The 25,666-nt window shown below is 41.3% G+C and overlaps 1 protein-coding gene across 10 annotated transcripts in view; it reads right to left on the bottom strand.

Annotated features, from left to right (window-relative positions):
* Abcc9 (ATP-binding cassette, sub-family C (CFTR/MRP), member 9) overlaps positions 1–25,666 on the bottom strand; it is a 114,905-nt gene that overhangs the window by 44,777 nt on the left and 44,462 nt on the right. For 8 of the 10 annotated variants that reach the window (NM_021042.2, NM_011511.2, NM_021041.2 and 5 more), the window contains 9 exons: positions 23,965–24,037; positions 19,889–19,994; positions 15,389–15,427; positions 13,634–13,735; positions 13,248–13,332; positions 11,637–11,717; positions 6,810–6,947; positions 6,554–6,679; positions 447–543 (listed from right to left, as the gene is read on the bottom strand). In NM_021042.2, the coding sequence (NP_066379.2) occupies positions 447–543; positions 6,554–6,679; positions 6,810–6,947; positions 11,637–11,717; positions 13,248–13,332; positions 13,634–13,735; positions 15,389–15,427; positions 19,889–19,994; positions 23,965–24,037 (847 nt within the window). The remainder of the gene's footprint in view (positions 1–446; positions 544–6,553; positions 6,680–6,809; positions 6,948–11,636; positions 11,718–13,247; positions 13,333–13,633; positions 13,736–15,388; positions 15,428–19,888; positions 19,995–23,964; positions 24,038–25,666) is intronic. The other 2 variants (NM_001310143.1, NM_001044720.1) reach the window with 1 other exon arrangement.

The following is a 25,666-nucleotide window of genomic DNA, read 5'->3' on the forward strand; positions in this document are numbered from 1 at the left end:
ATCATGATACCTCAACTTCTCTACCATCTTCATTCTGCATCACTGTGTTGTAATGGAAACCATATGCAGACCTGCTGAATCAAATGTAGGTATATATATTCATATATTTTCATTCTTCATTGATGATTGATGCTTATAGAATCAATATTTTAATAATAACCAGATCCAGTCATTATATTAGACATTTCCAATTATTCTGTCTCCAGACCCTTGCTTTCCATCCTCTGTGACAAATTCGATGAAGACATAGACACCCATTGAGTCATGCTGTCGGGGAACATAAGCCTTACCTTGACTCTATCTCGTTCAACATTATTCGTTTATGTTTGCTCTTTGCTTTATGCAAAGCAGCTACACCTGTGTGACACACTCACATATGTTTCTGGGACAAACTCCCCATAATACAGTAGTCTAAATGAATGTTTCAGATTAAAAGAAATACTAGCCTTCATCTTCATCCTCCATCTGTGCCTTGGCCTCTCTTGAATACATGGCTCTCCGGAGAGTCTTCCTCTCCAGTGTTGTTTGGTCTGCTTCCATGTCCTGTGGAGAACGATATGCTCTTATTGAAGGAGCTTCTGTCCGAAGAAGGGTTTAACTTACCACTTAATGACACACGGAGCGATTTCATACCAGTCCCAGGCTCTCTGCTCACTCTGGACACACAGAACTTCTGTCGCAGGAGCTGTTAGGGAAATAACGCTGGACATTTGCGGACAAAGTTTCTGTACTCAGACATGCAGGATGATGGGAAACCAGAAAGAGTTACAACATCAGGACTTAAACCTTGAAACACAGCTCCACCACTGAGACATCACTTGTCTTTACATCAGCTTCAAACAATTATTGTAGCCTAAGGATTCGCTTATGTTAAATATCTTCTTTTAAAAATATTCAAGCTAGGCATGATGACAAAGGCCTGCCGTTTCAGTCCTTGAAAGGCTTAGACAGGGGAATGACTAAAAAGTCCAAGTTAGCCAGAACCACATATAGAACTCCCTCTTCGAGAAACAGGCAAACAAAAATTGCAAGTAGTTCTGGGCTGGCTAATCTATCACTGTGACTATAAATGGGTAAACTGGATGGATTCTTTTAACCTATCACTGAGGGAACTGTACAAGGGACTTTAGTGGCATCAGGAGGGAACAGGTCATTCCAAAGAAAATAGGCAATGGGGGTCTTTCTGTGCCTAGGAGACTGATAGCACACTGTAGGAAATAGATATACGAGAAAAAGAAGTACAAAGTCAGATTGCCATGTGTTCGGGGCTGCATGGGCCTGTCATCTGCCCAAGGAAGAAGGAAGAGTTTCGTGTTCTTCATGTCCCAGCCTCAGAGTTGGGGAAGCAAGATCAGCTAAGTTTCATAGCACAGTGCTAGGAGGGCAGTCACCTGCCTCTGCATGGGAAACAAATCCCAAACACCCAGGCCAGGATCACTGTAAGTGACACTAGTCACGAGTGGCCCCTAGTGTGGCCCAGTGCACTAAAACCCAAAACCAACCAAGCAGACCCCAGCCTCAGCACACAGTTTGGCAGTTACATCATAACGCCAAGGGACTTTTGAGGATCAGTCCCTAAACATTGATTTTTTAAAAATTTTCCTCATGTAATCTGTGTTTTGGAAGGCTCACTGTTGTAGAAAGTTCCACTATTTCTGAATTCATCATTAAGAAAGTGACAGCAATCCCAGTATGTCAGGATTAGTCTACAAAGATACTAGCCACAGAGTTGCCTGATGATGTGAAGAGCAACGTGTTGGTGGACTAGATCACGATCAAAGGGAGGGCAGTCTCTCTCCTTTGTGAATGATAGAACGCAATGGGATAAACCCAAAGAGGGGTGAATTTAGTTCCATCCGGGCTCCTACAATAGTACGCGTGAGGCCAATGCTTACTTTGCTTAATTTTTAAAAAGACTCCCCCTCCCATACTCACCCACAGACAAAACTTAAAGCAAATGTTCTTGAAAGTGTTCACAAAAGAGCTAATTACTGGCTAAGTATTTGGAATTGTGTTAGCATTGGGCCTAAGTAAACAGGAATTCAGTTTCACTTACTCGGTGAAGATTTACCAGGCCTACCACAGTGAGAGAAGAGGAGTATCAAATGACACTCACACATCCAGGCAATCACAAAATAATATGGTGTAGAGAAGAGCTGTTGCCACCACAGCCAGAGTTTTCAGTCTTATGTGAATCAGGCAAACATGTAATCTCTTCCTCCACTTCAGCTTCCATTGTTAGCATGTGACAGTCCTTCACCCTTCCCCTAATTCACACCAACAGCTCTTTCTGAAGCCCGGGGCCAGGCCTTGACTGACATGTTGTCCCACACCCTTCTGCATTCATTTCGTTTGCTCCGTGTACATGGGCTAGGCTTCCTCAGCCTCGGCGTGTGGGCTCACACACGCAGCAGCCAGAGTCGCATCTCCATGAGCCACTCATTTGCCTCAGCTGCGATAAACACAAATATCTCCCGGTGTGGCTAGATGTCTCCTAAGAAGCAGAGCTGGCCCTGGGGGAGGTAACACTCCCTCCTGGCATAAAACACTCAGTGTTTGAGCTTGCTGTTACTGTAGAACCAAGTTATTCCATGTGTGCAGGTGTGTCTGGGGGGTGGGGGGAGGTGTGGGGGGAGGTGTGTGTGTGTATGCAGGTGTGTATGCACAGAAGTACATGTATGCAGGTTAGTGTGTGTGGGTGCATGTGTGTATGTGTGTGTGTGTGTGTGCAGGTGTGTCTATGTAGATGTGTAAGTGTGTGTGTGTAGGCATATGTGTGTGTCCAGATGTATATGTATGTAGGTGTGTGTGTGTAAGTGTAGGTGTATATGTAAGCAGATGTGTGTGCACAGATGTGTATGTGTGCAGATGTGTGTGTATGTATGCAAGTGTGTGTGTGTGTGTGTGTGTGTGTGTGTGTGTGTGTGTGTACATTTCTATGCATTCATTGCAGGCCAGAGGTCATCACGTGCTCCCCTCTATCCCTCTCTTCTTTATTTTTTGAGGCAGGGCCTTCCACTGAGCTTGGAACTCACCAGTTTGGTTAGAGTGGCTGGGCAGTGAGTCCCAAGGCTCCTCCTGTCTCAATCCCAGCTCTGGCCTGAGAGGCGCACTGTCATTCCTGGCTTTTCCGAGAGTCCTGGGAGTCTAGTACTTGAAAAGAGAGCACTTTACCTCCTACACAGCCCTATGGGAAGCTTCCCCTTTCCAGGCAGGTGCTAGATTCAGTCTGGCATCTCTAGGGCTCCACCCCTCTTCCCCTTCACTATGGCCTGCGCTAGCTGGCTCACGTGTCTGTGCTTGATGGAAACACTGTCTCTGTTTTTGATTAGGAAGCCTGTGCTATCTAAAGTGATTACTTCATCTCTAAATACAACTGAATAGACTCTCTTCCTGGCTTGCTTAAAGGACATCACTATCCCACTCAACTGACTGCGTTTTCTCTCTCTGTGTTTTGTTTCCAGATCCTTCTTTCTAAAGTAAACAATAAACTGTCCTGCTCCTGAAACTAACATCATATGATTTTACTCCTTCAGATCACTGAAAACAATGTTACTTGGAGCCACCTCTGGAAGTTGCTCAGCATCTTGTCGGGCTCCTCCTGGGCACCCACAGCATTGCACATTGTAACACATCCCCTAGCATCTTCACATTGTAACACATCCCGCATCTTCACTGGGAGGATTCTGATCTCTCTCATTCTCTGCATAGATTTTTCACGTTTGTTTTTCTTCCATGAGGGGGTTTGCTTTTGAGATCTTCAGAAAGTCACAGGACAGAAAAACGTTGATACCTGTGTGGCTTTTTGATCTTTTTTCCCCTATGGAAGTGTGTAATCTATTTTTATTTCTTAAAACACTACAATTTAATTTTCTGATTTAAAAAAGCTGGCTGATACACCTGCTTTATTTTTTAAAGTTCATTCCTGGCCACTGCACTAAATTCTGGACACCTCCCAGCCTAAAACCCAAAGCCAAAGTTCTCAGAGATTTGAAAACTCAGTTTCCTATTCTTCTCCCAATCATGAATTGGGCTGAATCTGGTTTCCAACTCTACTATTGCTCCGCTTAATACGGCTGCAGTGTGGTGAGCTACACTGACCATGAACACCAGTTTTAATCTGTGCTGTCTCATCAGGACTGTTCCAGAGAACTCAGCAAGAGTAAGAACAGCCTTGTGGGGTCTGAAAGGGATAAAAAATATTATTATTTTCTTTTTTCTTTCTGTGAAGTTTCATCCACCCTCAGGCTATTCCAGACATACCTGTTGACTTAAGAGTTCTCAAAGCCACCTTGGCTTTTGTGTTCATGGTGATTGCCTGATTGTAAGTAACACATGAAAATGATCTTATCTCAAAAATTCAGGTGACAGCAGATGCTGGCGTGGATGTGGAGAAAGGGGAACAGTCCTCCATTGTTGGTGGGATTGCAAGCTTGTACAACCACTCTGGAAATCAGTATGGCGGTTCCTCAGAAAATTGGACATAGTACTACCGGAGGATCCCGCAATACCTCTCCTGGGCATATATCCAGAAGATGCCCCAACCGGTAAGAAGATCACATGCTCCACTATGTTCATAGCAGCCTTGTTTATAATAGCCAGAAGCTGGAAAGAACCCAGATGCCCCTCAACAGAGAAATGGATACAGAAAATGTGGTACATTTACACAGTGGAATACTACCCAGCTATTTAAAAAAATGAATTTATGAAATTCCTAGGCAAATGGATGGACCTGGAGGATATCATCCTGAGTGAAGTAACCCAATCACAAAGGAACTCGCACAATATGTACTCACTGATAAGTGGATATTAGCCCAGAAACTTAGGATACCCAAGATATAAGATACAACTTGCCAAATGCATGAAATTCAAGAAGAACGAAGACCAAAGTGTGGACACTTTACCCTTTCTTAGAAATGGGAACAAAACACCCATGGAAGGAGTTACAGAGACAAAATTTGGAGCTGTGACGAAAGGATGGACTATCTAGTGATTGCCATATGCAGGGATCCATCCCATCATCAGCTTCCAAATGCTGACACCATTGCATACACTAGCAAGATTTTGCTGAAAGGACCCAGATATAGCTGTGTCTTGTGAGACTATGCCGGGGCCTAGCAAACACAGAAGTGGATGATCACAGTCAGCTATTGGATGGGTCACACGGCCCCCAATGGAGGAGCTAGAGAAATTACCCAAGGAGCTAAAGGGAACTGCAACCCTATAGGTGGAATAACAATATGAACTAACCAGTACCCCGGAGCTCATGTCTCTAGCTGCATATGTATCAAAAGATGGCCTAGTTGGCCATCACTGGAAAGAGAGGCCCATTGGACTTGCAAACTTTATATGCCCCAGTACAGGGGAATGCCAGGGCCAAAAAGGGGGAGTGGGTGGGTAGGGGATTGGGGGGGGTGGGTATGGGGGACCTTTGGGATAGCATTGAAAATGTAAATGAGGAAAATACCTAATTAAAAAAAAAAGAAAAAGAAAATGATCTTATCACGTGTGAGAAAGGAAGAGATATAAATCAGGAAAACAGTACAGTAAAGAAGTCTCAAGCCTCGATTACAATCCATTCTACTTATAAATGCAAACGTACTTCCTAATGGTTCAGAGCCAAAACAGACATAGCACTTCATCCAAAGAAGGGATAGCCCAGCCCATGGGGGGCCTGAGTCTCAATCTTAGCACCCACATAGAAAACCAGGAGTGTACATTCACACCTGTGACCCCAGAACTATAGGGAAGACATGGAGACAAGAAGATGTCTGTGATCAGCAGCCTATATCCAGGCTAAGTAAGAAACCCTCTCTCTAGGGAATAAAGCAAAGAGTGACAGAAAATGTCACCCAGTATGCTCTTCCAGTCTCTACACATGCCCATGGGTATGCACGCCTAGTACACACACATACACACACACACACACACACACACACACACACACACACACACACCATACATACTGTGATGGTTTGTATATGGTTAGCCCAGGGAGTGGCATTATCAGGTGTAGCCCTTTTGGAGTAGGTGTGGCCCTGTTGCAGTAGGTGTGTCACTGCGGGTATGGGCTTTGAGACCCTTATTCTAGCTGCCTGGAAGTCAGTATTCTGCCAGCAGTCTTCAGAAGAAGATGAAGAATTCTCAGCTCCTCCTACACCACGCCTACCTGGATACTGCCATGCTCCTACCTTGTCGATAATGCACTGAACCTCTGAACTTGTAAGCCAGCCCCAATTAAACATTCTCCTTTATAAACCTCAACTTGGTCATGGTGTCTATTCTCAGCAGTAAAACTCTAAGACATATACACACCAGATACATGATAAGTAAACAAACTAGCAAATAAATGAATGAATGAATGAATGAATGAATAAATGAATGAATGAATAAGATGTAGTAGGTTCAAAATGGCCTGCTCGGTAACCATATGGAAAGATGCAACCACCGTGGGCTTCCGATGAGGGCTGCAATAGAGCACCATGCATGTTATGAGGCACAGCTCTTCCTTGAAAGCATCCCTAGGAATTATACAGAACACTCTAGCACTTACCTTTTCTAATTCTTGATCCTGTCTATTCATGAGGGTTTTCCAGTGTTCATAAAGCTCCACGTCTTTGGTCTGAATGTCTTTCAAAGTCCCTTCCCTTAACACACTGCCATCCTTCATGGCTATGATCTAAGGAAAGAGCAAAGAGGCAGAGGCATAGCAAAGTCTGGAAGTCGACAGTGATTAAACTTTATCTTGGGAGGCATTCATAGCTCATGTCTGTAAGGTATGGCTGTGGCACAGACACGGGCAGTCTCACCCAGTCAGCGTGCGTCAGGTACTGCAGTTTGTGCGTCACAAGAACAACCGTCCTCTTGTCATCCTGGAGAAACTTCAGGATTCCTTCCTGCATCAAATGATCGCTCAGGTGGATGTCCAGGGCAGAGAATGGGTCGTCCTAAGGCAGGGAGATAGTGGAAGGGTGATGAGGGAGAACCAACTGAAAAACGGGAAAAAGAAACACCACCCAAGCTGTTGGTGAAGAACTTAGTGTGCCCAGAGCACGTCTGCTTTGCTAGCTTGATTTCTGTGCTGTACTCCTGCTTCTTTATAATATGCAAACAGATATCTACACACGGACCCGAGGAAGAAGTGGCTGGATTCTCATCCCATCAGGTCTACACCCTGCAGTACACTCACACACTCAGAAATGAGAACTCAGAGAATTTAGTACAGTCTTACTCGCTACACAGATAAGATAGACTGATTACGTAGACGGTGAAGTAAAGCAATTATGTTTAGAAGTTGAAGTCAGTTTATGTGCCTGGCCATCACAGAATAATATAATTAGCTCGATATTTATTCAGCACTCAATTACTCTCTGCTCAATAAACAGAAACAATAGCAATGGGTTTATTAAAGTATTTAAGAGCAAACGTGTGAAAAATAAATATTAGTAAATTAATTAGTTATTTTGTTTATATACTGTAGTTACAGATGCATGGGTACATTAATGAGTGTCCTTAAATGGTTTTTATATGAATACATTTGGTAGCAGGGATAAGAACGCAGTAGCTTATTTCAACCATTTAAATACATAGATATTCTAGATAATGAAATATTTAACAAGTGTCATTTTGTATGTATATGTACATATACAAATATCTAACATATGTAGATATAAATGTCTGTTTTTATGTTATCTGAGTTTATGAATGTATTTTAGAAAGTAATGAAATGAAATTGATTCCCCCCCAAATTTTATAATATTGTAATGTTTCAAAATCTTTCTGAATCTTTGACTCATTTTTATGAATACCAGTTGTTTCTAAGACATTCTATAAAATAGAACATCTAAGAGACTAATCTGTCTTTCCACTGCCTAATAACTTGCTTTTAAAAATTGTCACAGATGGATGTGGAGAGATGGCTCAGGGGTTAAGAGCTCCAGAGGACAGCTTACTTTAAAATAAAAGTATCATCATTCAAGACACTACAGTCCCTGTCCTGGAGAAGGACGTAAACCATCTTTCAGTATACCACTGGTAGGGTCACCTTCTCTTCCCAGCACCAATGCAGCAAGAGTTTAATTATAGGATTTGCTAGCCAATCACTGGCTTTGGGAATTCAGATAACTATTATAGGGGATAGTTTTTGATTGCTTTTGACACAAATTCTGCTTCTGGTTCCTAAAAGACCTGAAGCATTTTGTTGTTGTTGTTGTTGTTGTTGTTGTTGTACAGACTAAACATCTATAGTCATTTTTACAGGAAATTTTTCATATGAAAAATGATACAAGTCAGAAACGAGATTTTTTTTTAGTAACTCAGGTCAATTGTCCACACAATTCTGAATTGTAATGCCAGAAGACAGTAATCAGAGTGCTGTAAATGAGAGCGCTGAGATGCGTTTATAACAGCCTCTCTCTCTCTTCCAGACTGTAAATTCATTTGTAAAATGAGGAGGATGCTAAAGAGAGCAGTCAAAAATTTCATCAGACTGATGAGAAGATCCAATAGCATAACATGGTGTGTTTCCTTCAATCACATTAAAGTGCTGTCTTGCTGTTAATGTCTTATAAGCACGGCAGTGGTAGACTGTCACTGCGTCTCTCTCTAAAGACAGCATCATGTCTCCCAGGACTCACGGGAGATCACAGTGATTCAAACTCCCAGATCTTGTCAGCCAGGAGTTCAGGCAAGCCATCTCAGCTATTCAACAAGAAATCCAAGGCTTGTGTGGCCCATAGAATAAGTACAAAGCTAACTTGAGTAATTTGGCAATAGTTCAATCAAAATTTAAAAAAAGATTGAGGCTATATAGCTCAGTGGTAGAGCACTTGCCCATCATGCACAAAGCCATGGGTTCAGTCCCAGGACTAGGAAAAACACAAGCTATGAAATCATGCCCTGGATCTATACTCCTGCTTTAGTAATTTGTATATGACCTTGGATAGGTCCCGCCTCCAAAGACATGGTGTTCTAATCAACAAAAGTCAGTATTAGCAGTAATTAAAAATTAAGTATTTAGTGTGTGGATTAAATGAACTAGTATGTGTACTATTCTGTGCTCAGATATACCATGGCTTTTAAAGGTATTGACTATGACTGTTACCACATACATGCCCTGGCTTGGTGCTGGGGCAACTTAGTGTTAGACTGACATGCAACCTTTTATACAACCTAATCTAATCACAATTGACATTTGATAGATTGAAAAGCATGCTTCATGATTCAATTCATTTAGTAACATGCCGAGAAGGTACTTTCTCAAAAAAAAAAAAAAAAAAAAAAAAAGCAAAAAACATTGTGAAGTGGTAAATTAAATGAAATTTCTATTTTTTAATTTTCAAGAATATATTATTTGTTGGCTAGAGATATGGTGTGGTGTGGTGTGCATCCACCCTGTGTTCAATCCTAACTCCTCAAGGAAAAGAATATATTTGTATATCACTTCCATACACATCTGCAGGCCCCTCTTTGGTGTTTTATTTGTTGTTTGTTTTAGGCCAAAGTCCCTCCCACTCATGTCCAGGATGTACCAAACTCATACCGACCCTGCTCTTTAGTTTCCCAAGTTCTGGAATTACAAACATTCGTGGCTGTGTCTGATCTATCCAGTCTTGAAAAGTATCTTTTATAGTCAATGAATTATGCGTGTTCATTTGTTTTTAATATGGTATTAAGGCTAGTATGAAAAATTTTATTTAAAGCAAAATAAAAAAAAATTCCAGCGATTGTATCATAATTGCATACAAATGAGATGCTTAAAGTTAAGGTAATGAACTTTTCTTCCTTGCTTCTCCAACCAGCACAAGAACTAGAACTCTGGACAACAGTGAGGAAGAGGAAGAGAAGAAGCGAAGAAGGAAGCAAGGGAAAAATAGGAGGGAAGGCAGAAGGCAGGGAGGGAGGGAGGGCAGGGGTAAAGTAAGGGCTTATACCCTTACAGCAGGTCATAAAAGTCAAATCCTGTAGCATCGTGTTGAGAACCCTTTGTGAATTTTTAAACTGTGGAAGTATAAGCTATTACCATTTTTGATGAATTACTAAATACACCAATAGCATTCTACTACTGCTAACTGTTGTTCAATTTTAGTTTGGAATGATGTATAATATTTAGACAATAAGGAACCCTACATGGAGCCATGTTTGGTTTAACTGTCAAATTGACACAATGTAATAATATTCACCTGGGAAGAAAACTTCAGGGTAGGGGGTTGTCTAGACCAGGTGGGCTTATGGGCAGTTCTGTAGGGAATTGTCTTAACAACATTAACTGGTATGGGAGGACTCAGCCTACAAAGGGCATCACCATTCCCTATGTTAATCTTAGCAGGATTAACCTGAAAGAATTCCAATATATCTCTATTCTGCTCCTATCTCAAATGCATCCAAATTCAGCAGGAAACTCTAAAATCAACTTGTATTTTGAAGTTTCAAGAGATACAAGGGAGTGAGCGTTTAAAGCCTCTATGAGCATATTTACAAATAAAAATTAATAATATCACAGGAGAGGGACACATTTACACTCTCTGCTGGACTCTAAACTTCCCATTCTTTATATATGCTTCTGTTTTGGCTCCTACCTCCTGTAGAAACTGAACCGATAAAAATCACAACCAATGCAATCCACAAATTTTGTGAATACGCGAAAACCACCTGAAGCCTCTTCAAGACACAGGTTCTATTCATGTTGAGCACAGATTGCCACCATTTTAGAAATCACTGAAGTTAAGTTTGATCTACAGCCTGAACTTCACACCACGGAATGAAATATCTATTTAAATGGCCCCATGCCCACCAACATTCTATTCTCCAATCCTTATCACTTTGCCATGAACTCAAAGAAGAAAATCCTGTCCAATTATCCATGACCACCCATATTCCTTCCATGATTCTCCTGGTCAGGAAACCCAGGTAAACCATTATCTCCAGGGGCTGGCACATTGTTTTGGAAGCTAAAGGTAATTACCACAAAGCTTGACAACCTGAGATGGATCCTTGGAATCCAGATGTTGAAAAGGAGAGAACAAATTTGACAATTTGTCCTCTGACCCCCCCCCACAGTGCACTACAGCAAGCAATAACTGTCTCCCCTTCCCACACAAAATGAATAAATAAATGCAATCAGATTTAAAATGATACTGCTCAGAGCATCTCAGTGACAAAACAGCAGCCTATATAAAGAACGGGAATGTTAGAGTTCCGTGGAGAGTATAAATGTGTCAATCCCCTGTGACATTGTTAATCTTTATTTGTAAATATGCTCATAGAGACTTTAAACTTGAATTCTCCTGTATGTCTTGAAACTTCAAAATACAAGTTGATTTTAGAGTTTCCTGCTGAATTTAAATGCATTTGAGATAGGAGCAGAATAGAGATATATTGGAATTCTTTCAGGTTACTCCTGCTAAGATTAACATAGGGGATGGATATGTCCACTGTAGGCTGAGTCTTATTGTAATTTCCTGAACACCAACCTGGATCTACCAACTTTCCATCTGTGAGCACTTAACTCACTCTGCACTCTGTAATTCCACAAATTGAGCCAGCTTTCTTTCGGTTCTCCAACCAGGCATTGTAAAGATCAATTTGTAAAGAGGGAAAAAATAAATACTAAATAAAATTAAAGTTCATATTCTTACCAAAAAGACGATGTTGGTGTTTTGGTAGAGTGCCCGTGCCACGCAGATTCTCTGCCTCTGACCCCCACTCAGGTTGATGCCCTGTAAAGGAAACAAGAGAAACACCCATTGTCACCAGCAAGAAGGGGCCTGGTAGTGATGACTACCTAGAAAATACAAGCATCTTTAAACTTTTTCAGCAACACTAGTGATCCTAATGTGAATGCTGGGTGTATGTCTGTAATTCTTGACTTCCTTTCACACTGATGAAAAGCTTTGCCATACAAGAGCACTAATAACCAACACTCTTAGAGAGTGCCAAGGACAAGCAATTTCAATTTTATTTATTTATTTATTTATTTATTTTTTACTATTTGCATTTTCTGTACTTTGACATATAGACCTCTTTTCATAGATTTAAATTTTATTTTTAATTATGTGTGCACGTGTGTTCCTGTGTGGGCCTATGTGCACATGAGTGTAAGATGCCTGTGGTCAGAAGGAGTCAGACACCGTAGAGTCGGAGTTACAGGAGCTTGTAAGCTACATTATATGGGTGGTCAGACTGAACTTGGGTCTTCTGTAAGAGCAGCAAATGATCTTATCTGCTGAGCCATCTCTCCAGCTCTCAACACATACCTCTGCAATTTGTATTATAAGTTATGCCAAATACATGCCATGATAATATTCCTTCATGATCAAATATTAATGATAATTAATAATTGGCATTCACTTAGCACCTAGTATGTACCAAGCTTGTATATGTGGCTTTTTTTTTTTTTACGGCTCTCTGTTCTTTATTCCTCACAGCTTAGTAGATCAAGATTGCTCTCATTTTATACATGCGGAAGCTAAGCCTCAGAGACATGAAGCATGTCTTGAATAAGGCATGACACTGCATCAGAACATGGTTGATAAGAAGGTAACCAATCATGGACAGCTGAAACTGACTGAATGTGGGAAATTTTCTCAGTTCTTAGCCCATCGTATCCTCAGCAGTACTGTACAGAGGACAACATCACCCTTGACACAATTTGTTATTACAGTAGACAACACGCATTAGCTCTTTGCTTTCCACAGCTTTGGACCTATAAGGGTTTCGATTTTTGTTAGTCACTACTGTGGTAAAGATGGCAGATCTAAATGCTTTCAGCTGTTCAGGATAGCTATCGCGTGATGTCAGCATGGAAATAAGGGTGTGTAAAGATAAACTATATGTTCACAAAATAAGTAGGTGTTGATGAGACTGAAAGAAATTGTCAGAAGCAATCCGAGTTTCCAAAGTAATTCACGTCAGCAGGACCAGTAGGCAAGAGTATGCTTGGTCGATGCCAGCAGCGGTGATTCGCTCTCCCCAACCCCGCCCCGCCCCCACCAGCTCTGAGTGGCTAGCACAGTCACCAGCTCTGAGTGGCTAGCACAGTGTGACACACACAGTAGTATCTCAAGGGGTACATAAGGGAGGGATGGTGGTGTCAAAGGATGCCTGCCCTTATATTTTGGCATTTGTCACTGGGAGAACATGGAGTTCCTAAGCCCTCAGACCTCATTATGTTCTTCTGAGGATTAAAGACAAGCAGAAAATTTTTCTCAGTTTGTGTGCATTGCTTAGTTTGACTATACACAGCTCACCCTCTCTCCGATTTCAGTTTGGTCTCCAAATGGTAGCAAATCAATGTCTGGCTGAAGAGAGCAGGCATCGGTGACAGCCTTGTACCTTTGGGAGAAGTGGGATTCAGTGTCTTCTAGAATACAGATGTTCCCCCAAGTGTGTTATACACTCTGACCATAATCACTCCCTTCTCTTGCTCTCTGCCCACTCCCCTCCTCTGTGTCCTTTTCCCGATCCCTTCCTCCCTCTGTTCCCTTCCCTCACCTCCCTTTCCTTCCCCACCCCTTCTGACCCTCTTCTTCCCCCATTTAGTTTTGGGGCATCACTTCTCAATAAGTGAATTGGCTCCAAATTCATGGCTCACATGTGGTTGTTTCGGTTGTAAAATCTATACATGCAAAGTTACCTCTGTCTGTTGAAAGGACTTCCAAAAGTGATATTTTCCTCAACTGTAGCATTTAGGAGCCAAGGCTTCTGGGCAGCGTAAGCCACAGAATACCTGCTTCTGCTGTAAAGAGGACACACACAACCCAGATTACACAAAGGGCTGTGCTGAGTATTTCTGTATAACTAAGGGGAATGAGACCTGAGAGGGGAGACACAGAGTAGACAACTAGAGAAGAAGGCAGAGGCCACCATCCTTAGAACACGATTACTAAATAAGCCACTTCAATTATGGGGATCTGGATCTAATTAAAATGTCATGTGATAAGTAAAATTTGATTCTTCTGCGCTGAAGTGTTCAATGCTATAAACTGCTAAACGAAAATTTCTTTTCTAATTTAAGATTAAAGGGTTATTAATAATTCACTCTCTTTAGTAGCCACAGATGTTTTGGTTTGTATTAAATTCACTTTATATAATAGTGGATTTTTTTATGGTGACCTTCAAGAAACATGAATTGAAACTAGAATTAGAGCATCCGTTTGTGGCTTAGTCACATAGATATATTTTCAAGTCATAGATAACGTATAAATATTTCAAAATAAAGAATGATATCTAGAGGAGTCTGCGTCAATGTTAAAACAACATTTAAGTTCCATATTTCAAACATACAAAATATTTTTAAGGAGAGGAGTTGGGGGACGGGTGACCACAATCACAATAGGTTGTATAAAATTCTCAAATAACTAAGAAATGTCTTTAAGAGAAAGACACAAAATAAAAGGTGATAAATTCCTTGACTCTTTTCTATTTCTCGAGCTTATGGATGTTATCAGACGCTTGTACTTAGACTTTAACTGGCAGTCATTTCAGAATTCATGTGAGCTGAAGAACCAGGAGATGATGTGGCCAGGCTGGGGAAGGGAGTGGATGAGCTTCAGAGTCAGATTTCCATGGTTAGTTCATGATGTGTCAGTTATGATGAGATGATGGGGTTGTAGTTAACAGAAAAGGAAGGTTAGGGGGGAAGAATCGAGAAAAGCTAAATGGTCACTGGGAAGCAGGGTATGTTGGGGCTTCGGAGGACATTAGAGTCTAGTGTGACAGTCATCTTTTAGATCACTACAGACACAGGAAAGCAGTGGTCCCCAAGCCTGGCGTGTCTGCCTGCCCTTCCCCTTACTCTGGGGACTGTCTTTGGATGCTGGGGATCTAACCCAGAGCTTCATTGAGATTTGGGCTTGAGTTTGGTTTGGCTTTGTTTCCTTTTGTTTTGTTAAAGCGTGGGCTCTCCCTTTCAGGGTTCTCTCAAATAACATTGGAGGCTCAATTAATGCATGTTTTTATTTAATGAGTTCTCAAACTCCTTTACTAAATACAGTTTGATTTTTCAGCCAAACTAGAAAGGCATGAAATCCATTAAAACAGAAACAGTTGACACAATTTGTTTGCCAAATTAAATTTTTTCTTTTTTTTTTTTCTCCTTCTGTCTTTGCTGAGACAGACTCTCCCTGCAGCCTGGACTATCTGGAGCTCAGTGTAGAAAGAAGAATGGCTTAGAAAGCAAGCCTATTCTCCTGCCTCAGGGTTTACATACTGGATTGCAGGCATAAGCTTGACAAATTAATCCTTTTGTGAGCCACTGCTCTTGGAAATATTGTAGGCATGTTAAAAATGACTGCACACCATCACAATGAAGAGGGAAACTGGAGTGAGAGATTAAAGACTAAGGGAGGAAGTTATTCTTATTAAACTCGGGTGAAAATAGAAATAATACCTTCGGGTTGCTTCAAAAGAAGGCTCAGATTCATTTACACTGTAAGTACGGCAAACAATGCTCATTAATGATGACAGGTAGCCACAGTGGACGTGTATGCAAACCAGGTATGCAATAAACAGTCACCAGAAACACTCTTTCAATGTATTTCAAAGACAAACCGCATAAATAATTTTCTTCTTTCCTGTCTTCCTCAGTCGGGGAAGGAAATATGCCATCACTAAGCTTCCAGATGATAGCAAGCCCTGATAGCTCCCACACAAGCTTCTGCTTCATGTCACAGCTTGAACCCTATGTCCCGTTCTGCTCTGGAAACTTGAATCATTTCTCTAAAACACAGTTGCCTGCAGGTCTGTATTTCCTACTTCTCCCTATCATTAAACTTTTATTTTAATCTACTTAAATTTCTCATCCACTACCCTGAGAAAGGGTCAGAAGAAATACGTTGAGAATGTGAACATGGAAGACACTCAAAGCCCAGGTGTCTCACTTCTAGGATCATGTAAGAAATATAGACATGCAACAGGTTCAAACTAAAACATCCGGACACAACAATGAAGTGGTGAGATCCATGGCAAAGTGGGATTGGACTAATTGCATGTAGTTATGCCTCCATTGTGACAGGAAAAAAAGCATTGGCGATCAATATTTTGTATTTGAATTTTGAAGCATTTAGGTTCCCCTGAAGTATATTATTTTGAAATCTCTAGATTCAGTAGCTTTACACAATTGATCTAATCCAAAAATAGCTATTTTACTTCAGGTAGTGTCCTATGCATTTGTGTGTGTGTGTGAGACGGGGATATGTATGTAATTACGTCCTCTAGTAATAAATTTGTCTTAGAACTGTTAAGAGTAAATTCCACGATTACACATTGCTAATGACATGTTAGCATGTTTAATGGAAGCAAAGAGCCATAATACCACTAAATACAAGAAGAATAAAATAACAAACTAAAAAGTCCCTCAATAATTATCCCCCGATTTAAGTAACTCATAAACAGCAAGTACAAAAATATTCATTTCCCAGTTTTAGGTAGCAAGACATCCGACCTTAATGTTTTAGTAGTAACATTACTTAGGTCATCTGTGGAAGAAAAAGCAGATGTGTTGGAGGTTAATGGAACCATTTGTATTCATCTGTATGGAAATGTTCATCACACAACTAATTGTGTCATCCCACAAGGAGACCTTGGAAACCACCAACTTATCCAAATAATGGTTGAATACATTCCTGCTATGTTCAATATCAATCAAAGTATTTATTGGAGCTGGAGAGATAACTCATTGGGTAAATTCCTGGTAGCCAAGCCTGACAGACCTGAGTTCAAGCCCTGAGAGCCATGTGGTAGAAGGACAGAGGAGGAGGTTAGAGACAACGGACACAGGAGGTAAGTGCTTGTGATGGGGGGAAAAACAGAGATTTTAGCATCAACTGCCTTCAGTTTGAGGTGCCTAGGGAATTTCCAAATGACCTTGGCCATGAAACAGAACTCAAAGCCCGAGGGAGGTCCAGAAAGCAAATAAGGACTTTGGAATGATTTCCTGTCCTGACAAATGTGTTAGATAACAAAGTCCCAGTTTCCATTCCCTTATTACTTACAAAAAAAAATCAGTAAATGATTCTGACAATCCTCATTTGTTTACAAGAGGACGAAAGACCAGGAGCAGAGAGTGGAAACTGAAGTGTTGGGAAGATGCATGCTGAGATGGGTACTTCTGCAAATACAGAAGCAGAGAACAGAGAAAGCGGAATCCTGAATGTGAACAGACAACTAAGGAAAAGACATCTATGGCTGGCTGGCTGGCTGGCTGGCTGGCTGGCTGGTTGGTTGGTTGATTGGTTGGTTGGTTGGTTGGTTGGTTGGTTGGTTGGTTGGTTAGTTAGTTTATTGGTTGGTTGGTGGTTGGTTGGTTGGTTAGTTGGCTCGGTGGCTAACTGGCTGGCTGGTTAGCTGGTTGTTTGGTTGGTTGGTTGGTTGGTTGGTTGGTTGGTTGGTTGGTTGGTTGGATTAGGCTGCTTCTCAGACGAGGTCTCATTATACATCCCAGGCTAGCCTCAATGTCATGCTCCTTCTTCCTCATAATCCTGGGGCATGGGACCACTGACATGAGCTACTGTACCTTACTACATTCATAAGAGGAGAGACAGACCACAAGTTTTACTAGGAACTAAACAAGGAGGTCATCTGAATATAGAAAATATGCATTCAGTATCAAGTGACCAGGAGGCAGAGGGAGGTAATGCCTAAAGGATGCCCAGTGCCTTTAAGGATGTCGTGCTTTAAAATTAAATACCTTATGAGTTTGTATGTGGACATGTGCATGCCATGGTCTAAACTGTGTAAAAATACATTCAAGTGTTACTGTCCAAACTTTAGCTTCGCTCTTGACTTCTTTAGCACCATTTTCCACCAATATACATTCTTTTTATAGAATAAGATGGAACATCTATGGTCTATACGCTTTGGAATGCAAAGAAACAACAAAACGTATTTTCACATTGTCATGTTGTTAATTTAGTTTAAAAATTATAATAATCACAGAAGGTGATGCCCAGGATCAGATCGACTCAACCAGAGTACCAGCCCAGAAGATCAGCACTCTGTGGAGGTGTGAGTAGACCTCGGGATTTCCCTCACCACCTCACATCCTTCCCATTTTTGATAAAGCAATGTTAAATGAGAGCCAAGTAATTTGATTATGAGGGCACTGTCATATCACGTGACTTAGTCCAGTAGGATCTGCTTCTTCATTCAGAACAGAGGGTGAAAGTCAGAGGACAAACACCGCTTAGTATCTGACTGCAGTGATTAACACCAAACTGAAGGACAGTTATATCCTGAGCTTTCCTCTGAGTGTGAGTGAACATGGCTACTGCCTTCTGATTTATCCAAGGCAGATAAAGCAGATGCTAAACTTTTCTGAGCTTTCTTTTCTTGCCAGTGATACTGCAAGCAAGAGTTCTAGGTCAAATTTCGCAGCCAAACCATTCTTTCTCATAATGCGTATTTCAAGCGCAGTGTATACTAAAGGACCCAGAAACAATATTTTCCCCAGAGAAACCTGGGTACATGAACAGCTGGCTGCACTATATGGGATGCATTCAAAACTGAGCCCTTGAGAGGGAGACTTCTCAACTTTGGCACCACTGATGCACACAACAGGAGGATGCTTAGTTTTAGGGCTTCACCACGCAGCTCAGACTGCTCAGCAGACACCTCTGGCCTCTAGCAACCAGAAAACCAACAGCATAGTTCCCAAGTGTGCCTCCTGCCACTGCTATGCTCACCAGGGAAGAATCACAACTAGACATGAACTCCTAGACAGAACTCTTATTTATTTGACAAAAGTTACAACCATTCCTTCATATACTGCCTAGGAGGACTCAACTAGGTAGGCCAAACTAACTTAACCTAGTTTGGTCTTCAGTACTCAGTTCTGTAGTAGTATAGCCCCTCATCACTTCATTACGCAATGTCTTTTGAAGACCCCCCCTGCCTCCGTTCCCTGAATGAGTGACCTCTCTTAGTGTCAGCTGAGGTGTTTGCTCCTTGCAAACCCTTCTTTTAGCACTTGAAGAGCACCAGGCTAGGTACCTTCCTCTTCACGTCTTCTAAGCAGCACATGAGTGCATTTTCTTGAAACCTTTAATGAGTGGTTTACATTAAATGTGGAGAGAAATTGTTGATTTTCAGCCCCTTACAAAGGCTTTAGACAGATCATTTGATATTGGTTTCCCGAACACTGAGCCCTTGTTGATCTGTTTACATTTAAGCTTTATAAATAGTGTGAATTTTCCACAACTTATTTTATGACAGAATGAATTTTGAGTGTTCCCTATTTACATTTAAAGCTGTGTCTTCACCACCCCACCTTTCATCTTAGCATGCACTATTTTATACAACCATAAACCATCACAGCGGATTATTTTATAACTTTATGGCATTTGAGGTTTCTATTGGGTTTTGATATTTCTCTGACTTATGTTTTTATGCCATACATATTTCAGAGATTCTTGGTTTGTGATTTGGAGAATTATTGTGGTAGTCTCTTGAAGGTTTTTAGCTGTGTGGAGAAACAAATTTAAAACAATGTCCTACATAGTACCAACTGTCAACTTGCCTAGAGTCGCCTGAGAAAGGCATTCTCTCAATTAAAAGATTATCTAGATCAGACTGATCTATGGGCATGTCTGGAAGACTGTCTTCATTGTTAATTATTAGAGGTAGACCCAACCCACTGTGGGTGGCACCTTCTCCTGAGCATGTAGCTCTGGGCTGTATAGGAGAGCTAGCTAAGTGTGAGGTAGGTGAACCAGCAAGCAGCATTCCTCTGTGGTTTCTGCTACAAGTTCCTCCTTGGTTTCTCCCCTGACTTCCCTCACTGGTGGGGAGCAACTCAGACATGTAAGCCAAACCAGCCCTTCCCTCCCTCCCCTAGTTGCTTCTGCTGAGCTTTTATCACAACAGGGGAGGAAAACAGAACAAACACGCTTACTTGTTCCAGTAAACTTTTCCTTCCAGGGTCTGCATCTCACCAAGGATGGCAAGGAGAAGAGATGATTTTCCACAACCCACTTGGCCTACAATCATGGTTAGCTGACCTAGAGACACAAAGCAGGGGACAGGAAGAATTCAATTAGCTACACCAAACCAAAACTCAGCCCTGGGGGCATGCTGGGAACACAGACAGCTGGGAAGGTTGGTACAAGCTCAAGGCCAGCCTGGTTTACATTGAATGTTCTGGGACATCAGAAACCACATAGCAAGATGCTGTCTCAAACACTAAAAGCAAAACAAAACAAAACAAAACAAAACAAAACAAAACAAAAAAAAAAAAAAAAAAAAAAAGAAAAGAAATCACCAAAATAAATAACAACATAAGTTTAAAAAAAAAACAAAACTAGATGCAATTTGTACACACTTAGACAGGTCTAATGTTTTGATCCCTAGATCTGTTTGATTTCAAGCAGTGAAGTAAATATACCAACCCTGGTCTTTTTGCAAAAGAAAAAATAAAACATATGGGTCTTGACTTATTAACTTTTCTTGAAGAAGATCATGTGTGGCCTAGGCTATTCTCAGACTTGCTATAAATTTCTGATGCTTCTGCCAACTGTGCTGCACTGCAGAGCCTTGCTTTATTACTTTGTAAATGGAAAATTTCTCATCCAACTAAAGAATAAAAGAAGTAACTTCTTAAACCATCCTCATTAGTTTTAAATTCACACAATAAAAAGTCAATTATGGCAAACATTGGTAGTTGGGATGAAAGTGATTTGTGTTGTCATTAGGACTCTACATTCCCGAATTGACCTCCAGGTGTGATAGAAAATGCTCAAGCTACTGACTGTTACACCAGGTTGAGTGAATATTTTTATTCAGTTATTCAATCATTTTAAATAAAATTATTGTGATCATCCCCACATATCTTGATTTTTTTTTAGGTGCTGTTATAAATGCTATTGTTTTCTTAATTTCCCTCTTGGTTTGTTTGCTGTTAGCACATCAAAATACAGAAATAAGGTTTAAGTAAGGGAGAAGAGCTTCACTCTGAAAACTACAGAGCAGCATGCATGTCAGATGCATGTCAGAGATCAGAGTGATAAATGGAAATGCACGTTAGGGCTATGTGTTTGGTAAGCTGACATTATCAAATGTTCACACTTCCCAACATAATCTACAGATTGAATGTAACCTTCCTCAACATCCTATGATAAAATATATTACTAAGAACACATGACAGAGCCTCACTAATCTCTGTGACAGTGACACTTCCGGCGATGACAGAATGAAAGAGAGAACCCAGAACTAAACTCTCATGTATAGTTACCTAATCCGCCATAAGAGTTTTAAGACCCCACGGTAGGGAAGGAACAGGTGACGACATGCAAACTGAATGTCCACCTGCGAAAGAGTGCGGTTCATTCGACTGCTAGAGTCCACAGCGTCCCAAAGCCATCTCCCAATGACATAAAGACCTAACAGATTGGAAACTTCAAAACCCTTGAAGATAGCACAGGAGAAGACATTCTTCATATTGATCTTGGCAACAAATTTTGCATTTTAAACGGAAACAAAGTTCAATTAAAAAAAAAAACCAGCAAGATGGGAATACTTCAACATATAAACAGCACAGCAAAAAAAAAAAAAAAAAAAAAAGAGGAACAGAGGAAAATGGCTTAAAACACTCACAAACCTTCGATCTGATAAACTATTAATCCTCCAAATATGCAAGAATTCCCTACAACTCAATAGCAGAAAAATAGAACATGAGCATTTAGTATGAAATCAGTATGAAGGTGACTCAAGTATTACAGCCAGAGCTACCACATGCTCCATTAAAATTATCTCTGAGCATCTGCACAAAACAACTAAAATTCAGAGAGTAAAAGATGCTTCTGCTCCCGTACACACTGAAGCATTTTCAAATATCAAAGCAGACAGAAGCAATCCAATGTCCCCTGATGGTTGTTACCTCCTTTCAGCCTAGCAAGGCTGGCTGTGACCATTGGCCACTTAGGCAGAGCCACCTGTTGTGCTGTTTCTCATCTGTCTCCTTTGATGTGCCACTACCTGCCTGAGGCCGAACTGGTTCTCCTCCAAGGTTTTCTAGAGTTAGCACCAAACTGTGATCTTTCAGTTCCCACTAGAAAGCTGATCTGTTTACTTCAAAGGAACTTTGCGTGGCTAGGAATGGGCCTCCCCTCTTCTTTATAAAGCCTGTTTGCCGACATTAAAGTTGAGCTTTGAGCTTTGATCAGAGTCCTGTCTTAGCTCCACCCCCTCTTCTCTTCCAGATTCCAAGATGCCTTTCCAGACTAGAACCCAGACATGTGAGCCGCTGGCCGGCCACAACAGATGGTAAGAGAACATGCAGCAGACATGTAAGGCTCATGTATGAAAGAAAGAAATCCTACTGTTTTCAATAGAGATGTACCTTGAGGGATTACGCTAAGTAGCACAGACAAAGAAGAGAAAATGCTACAAGAGTGTATTATTGTGAGTTACAATACTCAAACACATAGAAACAGAAGTAGGGAAGGCCGTGGCTGTGGATAAAGGATGTTTGTGGGGCAGGGAGGGGGGATTGCTGCTTAGTGGATAAAACATTTCCAACATGCTTTGATGCCTGCGCAACAGAGTATCATATTTACTTCAATATCTGGCAGGATAGCTCACAGTATGCACCTCTCACAAAAATGTATAAACTAAAAAAATTGATAAATAAAAAGAAACTTTTAAAAATGGCTGTATCTTAAGATCTACTGCTATGCTGGACCCAAACTCTGGAAGGAGACAGAAAGACTATAGGAGACCTAGGCGCTGGACATCTTCAAGGATCTGTGTTCTGGGCACAATAGGGTAGTGTTATATAGGAACCCACAGAGGTTATAACAGCATGCACATAATCTGCACAAAATGCAAGCTTGACAGAAGTCCACGCATGGGGTTGGGAGGTGGACATGAAACCACACGAGCTGCTGAGGGGGTGGTGGCATTTAACTGCTGGGAGAGGAGGAGTCAGATGTATTTACTGGTGTGATCCCTGGTACATCAACCACACTCCAGGGCAGGTCCCTCTCCCAAAGTAGTGGAACAACAGACACTGTGTTTGCTGAGTTTAAAAATGGAAATTATTTCCCTAACTCAGTTAGGAGAATGAGGACATGGGGGTGGGGTTGGGAAATGGAGGTGAAAATGGTCAAAGTATAAAATCCTGAAAAGAATTAATAAAAGTATTATTGTAAAGAAATTCAAACTGAATTACTAAATAGACTAGTTGCATCTCAATAAAACTGCAAGGTAAGAAAATTAATAGGTAAGTAAAATAATCAGATGAGTGATCCTGGAGGACTTGCAAATACCATCAGTATTTTTCAGGGCCTTAGATGTTTTCAAAAATAGCCTTTCTTCGAGGTTCCTCATAAACATGAGAAACCGACAACCCCAATTTCTTAAGTATCACAAATCACCAAGTGAATGGGAAATAACTTGTCCAAAGACACACATTTTTAATGACAACACCGTTTTCTAATTTCTAGTTTCCAGTGATACAGTTGCCTTATGAGGAACCTGGTGTATATTAGTAATATAAACTTAGGGTTATATCTTTAAAAACTCCTGTAATGGGGCAGGAGAGATGGGAAATAGGTCACTGGTTAAGATCACAGAGACCAGAGTTCAGAACACCAGAGACCAGTAAGTGCCAGATGGGCTTGTAATCAGCCCTGCAAGATGGAGACCGGGCATTCCCAGAGGAAGCTGGGAAGCCAGACTAGTCATATCACTGAGCTCTGAGCTTAACTGAGACCCTAGTTCACTGAATAAAGTGGAAGATAGACTGAGAAAGATTCCAGGCCTCAAACTCAGGCCTCCACATACATACAACATCCGCCCCCTCCCCAGACACACAGACACAACCATGCAATGATGCATGCATCATTCACACACACACACACACACACACACAAGATATGGACACTAAATAAGCATAAATAAAGCTTTTTTTCATTGTTTGTTATACTGAATTATCTTGGTAAGATACAACCATGCTTAAGTCATGAGCCTTACCTGTTGGAATTCGAATGTCAATATTGGACAATGTAGCTAAACCACTGCCCCATGAGAAGTATCCATTTGTCACCTAGAAAGTAAGGACACAGGAACTCAGTGAGACACGTGGTGCTAGTAAATAACCAGAGGGCAGCTCCTTCCAGAAGTTTAACACTGTAACACAGAACACAGCCTAGTGATAGGGCCTAATCTAAGTTCTATGTGTTTGGTGAGGTGGGTGCGAGGCTGGAGAGATGGCTCAGCAGTTCAGTGTTGGCTGTTCTCTCTCTCAGCTTCTGCGCTCAGTTCCCAGCATCTACATCAGGTGCCTCCCAACCAGTTGTAACCTCAGCTCAGGAAGAATGTCCTCTTCTAGCCTCTGCCAACACACACACACACACACACACACACACACACACACAGAGAGAGAGAGAGAGAGAGAGAGAGAGAGAGAGAGAGAGAGAGAGAGAGAACACAGGAACACATAAACTCACATAGGCACATAATCATAAAAATAACAATGCATACAACATACATCTTTCTTAATAAAAAAAAGGGAATTATCTTTACTTCTCACATACCAGACATTGAATAGCCACCCTTAAACAAGTATGCACACTTCTCACACGCCAGACATTGCACTCTACTGCCTTGGACTGGCCTGGAAAGTGCAGGGGACCTGGATAAGGAGACTTCCAAAAGGGGAACATTCTAGGACCCTGGTCCTCTGATGGCCAGCTCTGTTCCAGAGCCTGCTTGCCTTTGGCTTCTCCCTGGGATTTGTCCCAGCCATCCATCCCCAGCTGTACTCCCAAGGCCGCCACTTCTACTTGAGTTCTACTTAAACACAAGAGGCTGCAAAAAGTATAAAATAAAACTCTGAAATTGTATGAAGTGCACCAGGGACCAAGAGAAGCTGATGGAGCCATACAGTACCCATATTCGTGTTGGTACCAATTTCCTCGCAGATGAAACATTCTGTCCTGCAGGAAGCTTGTCAAGACTCAAGAACTTCACAATGGAGACCCCTTAAGGTTTAATCAATAAGCAATGCACAAGTATCAAGAAGTATTGAAATGTCCAAGATTCACAATGCCTGTCGATCCCTCACAATGTATAATCAGTAAAGGCTGAGGAGGAAACTCTCTGACCTGTCAAGCTCCCTATAATTTATGCAGAGAGGTCCTGAGTTCCAGCTCTCCTGAGCTATCACCCATTCTGGGATGGATGTAGTTGTTTGGAGTCATCCATGTTCCTACAGATAACCCCTCACCCACATTCCTGTAAGCAACTTCAATAGACTCATTGGTTCACCATGTTGTACTTTAATGGTATCGTTATGTTAGTTTCCTATCTGTAATGAGCACACATTTGTTCAGACCCTCCTAGGAATAGCGTCATGGAACAACTATTTTCCTTTAAAAAATAGATCTATAATACTGGTATTTTCTGTGGATTGGTTTATGTGTGAGAGCAGATTTAATAGTAATTTCTGGTGGATTTCTGGTAGAAAGAAATGCTCTTTTCTGGGTACCAAGTGTAAGGATGAAACAGAACCTAGGTTCAAGAAGTGAAGAAAAGAATGATAAACTCAGCTGGGTGGTGGCGGTTCATGGTTTAATCCCAGTACTCAGGAGGCGGAGGCAGGAGGATCTGTGAGTTTGAGGCGAGCCTGGTCTACAGAGTGAGTTTCAGGACAGCCAGAGAAACTTTGTCTCAA

This window comes from Mus musculus, chromosome 6 (assembly GCF_000001635.26).
Source record: "Mus musculus strain C57BL/6J chromosome 6, GRCm38.p6 C57BL/6J".
Classification (NCBI taxonomy): domain Eukaryota; kingdom Metazoa; phylum Chordata; class Mammalia; order Rodentia; family Muridae; genus Mus; species Mus musculus.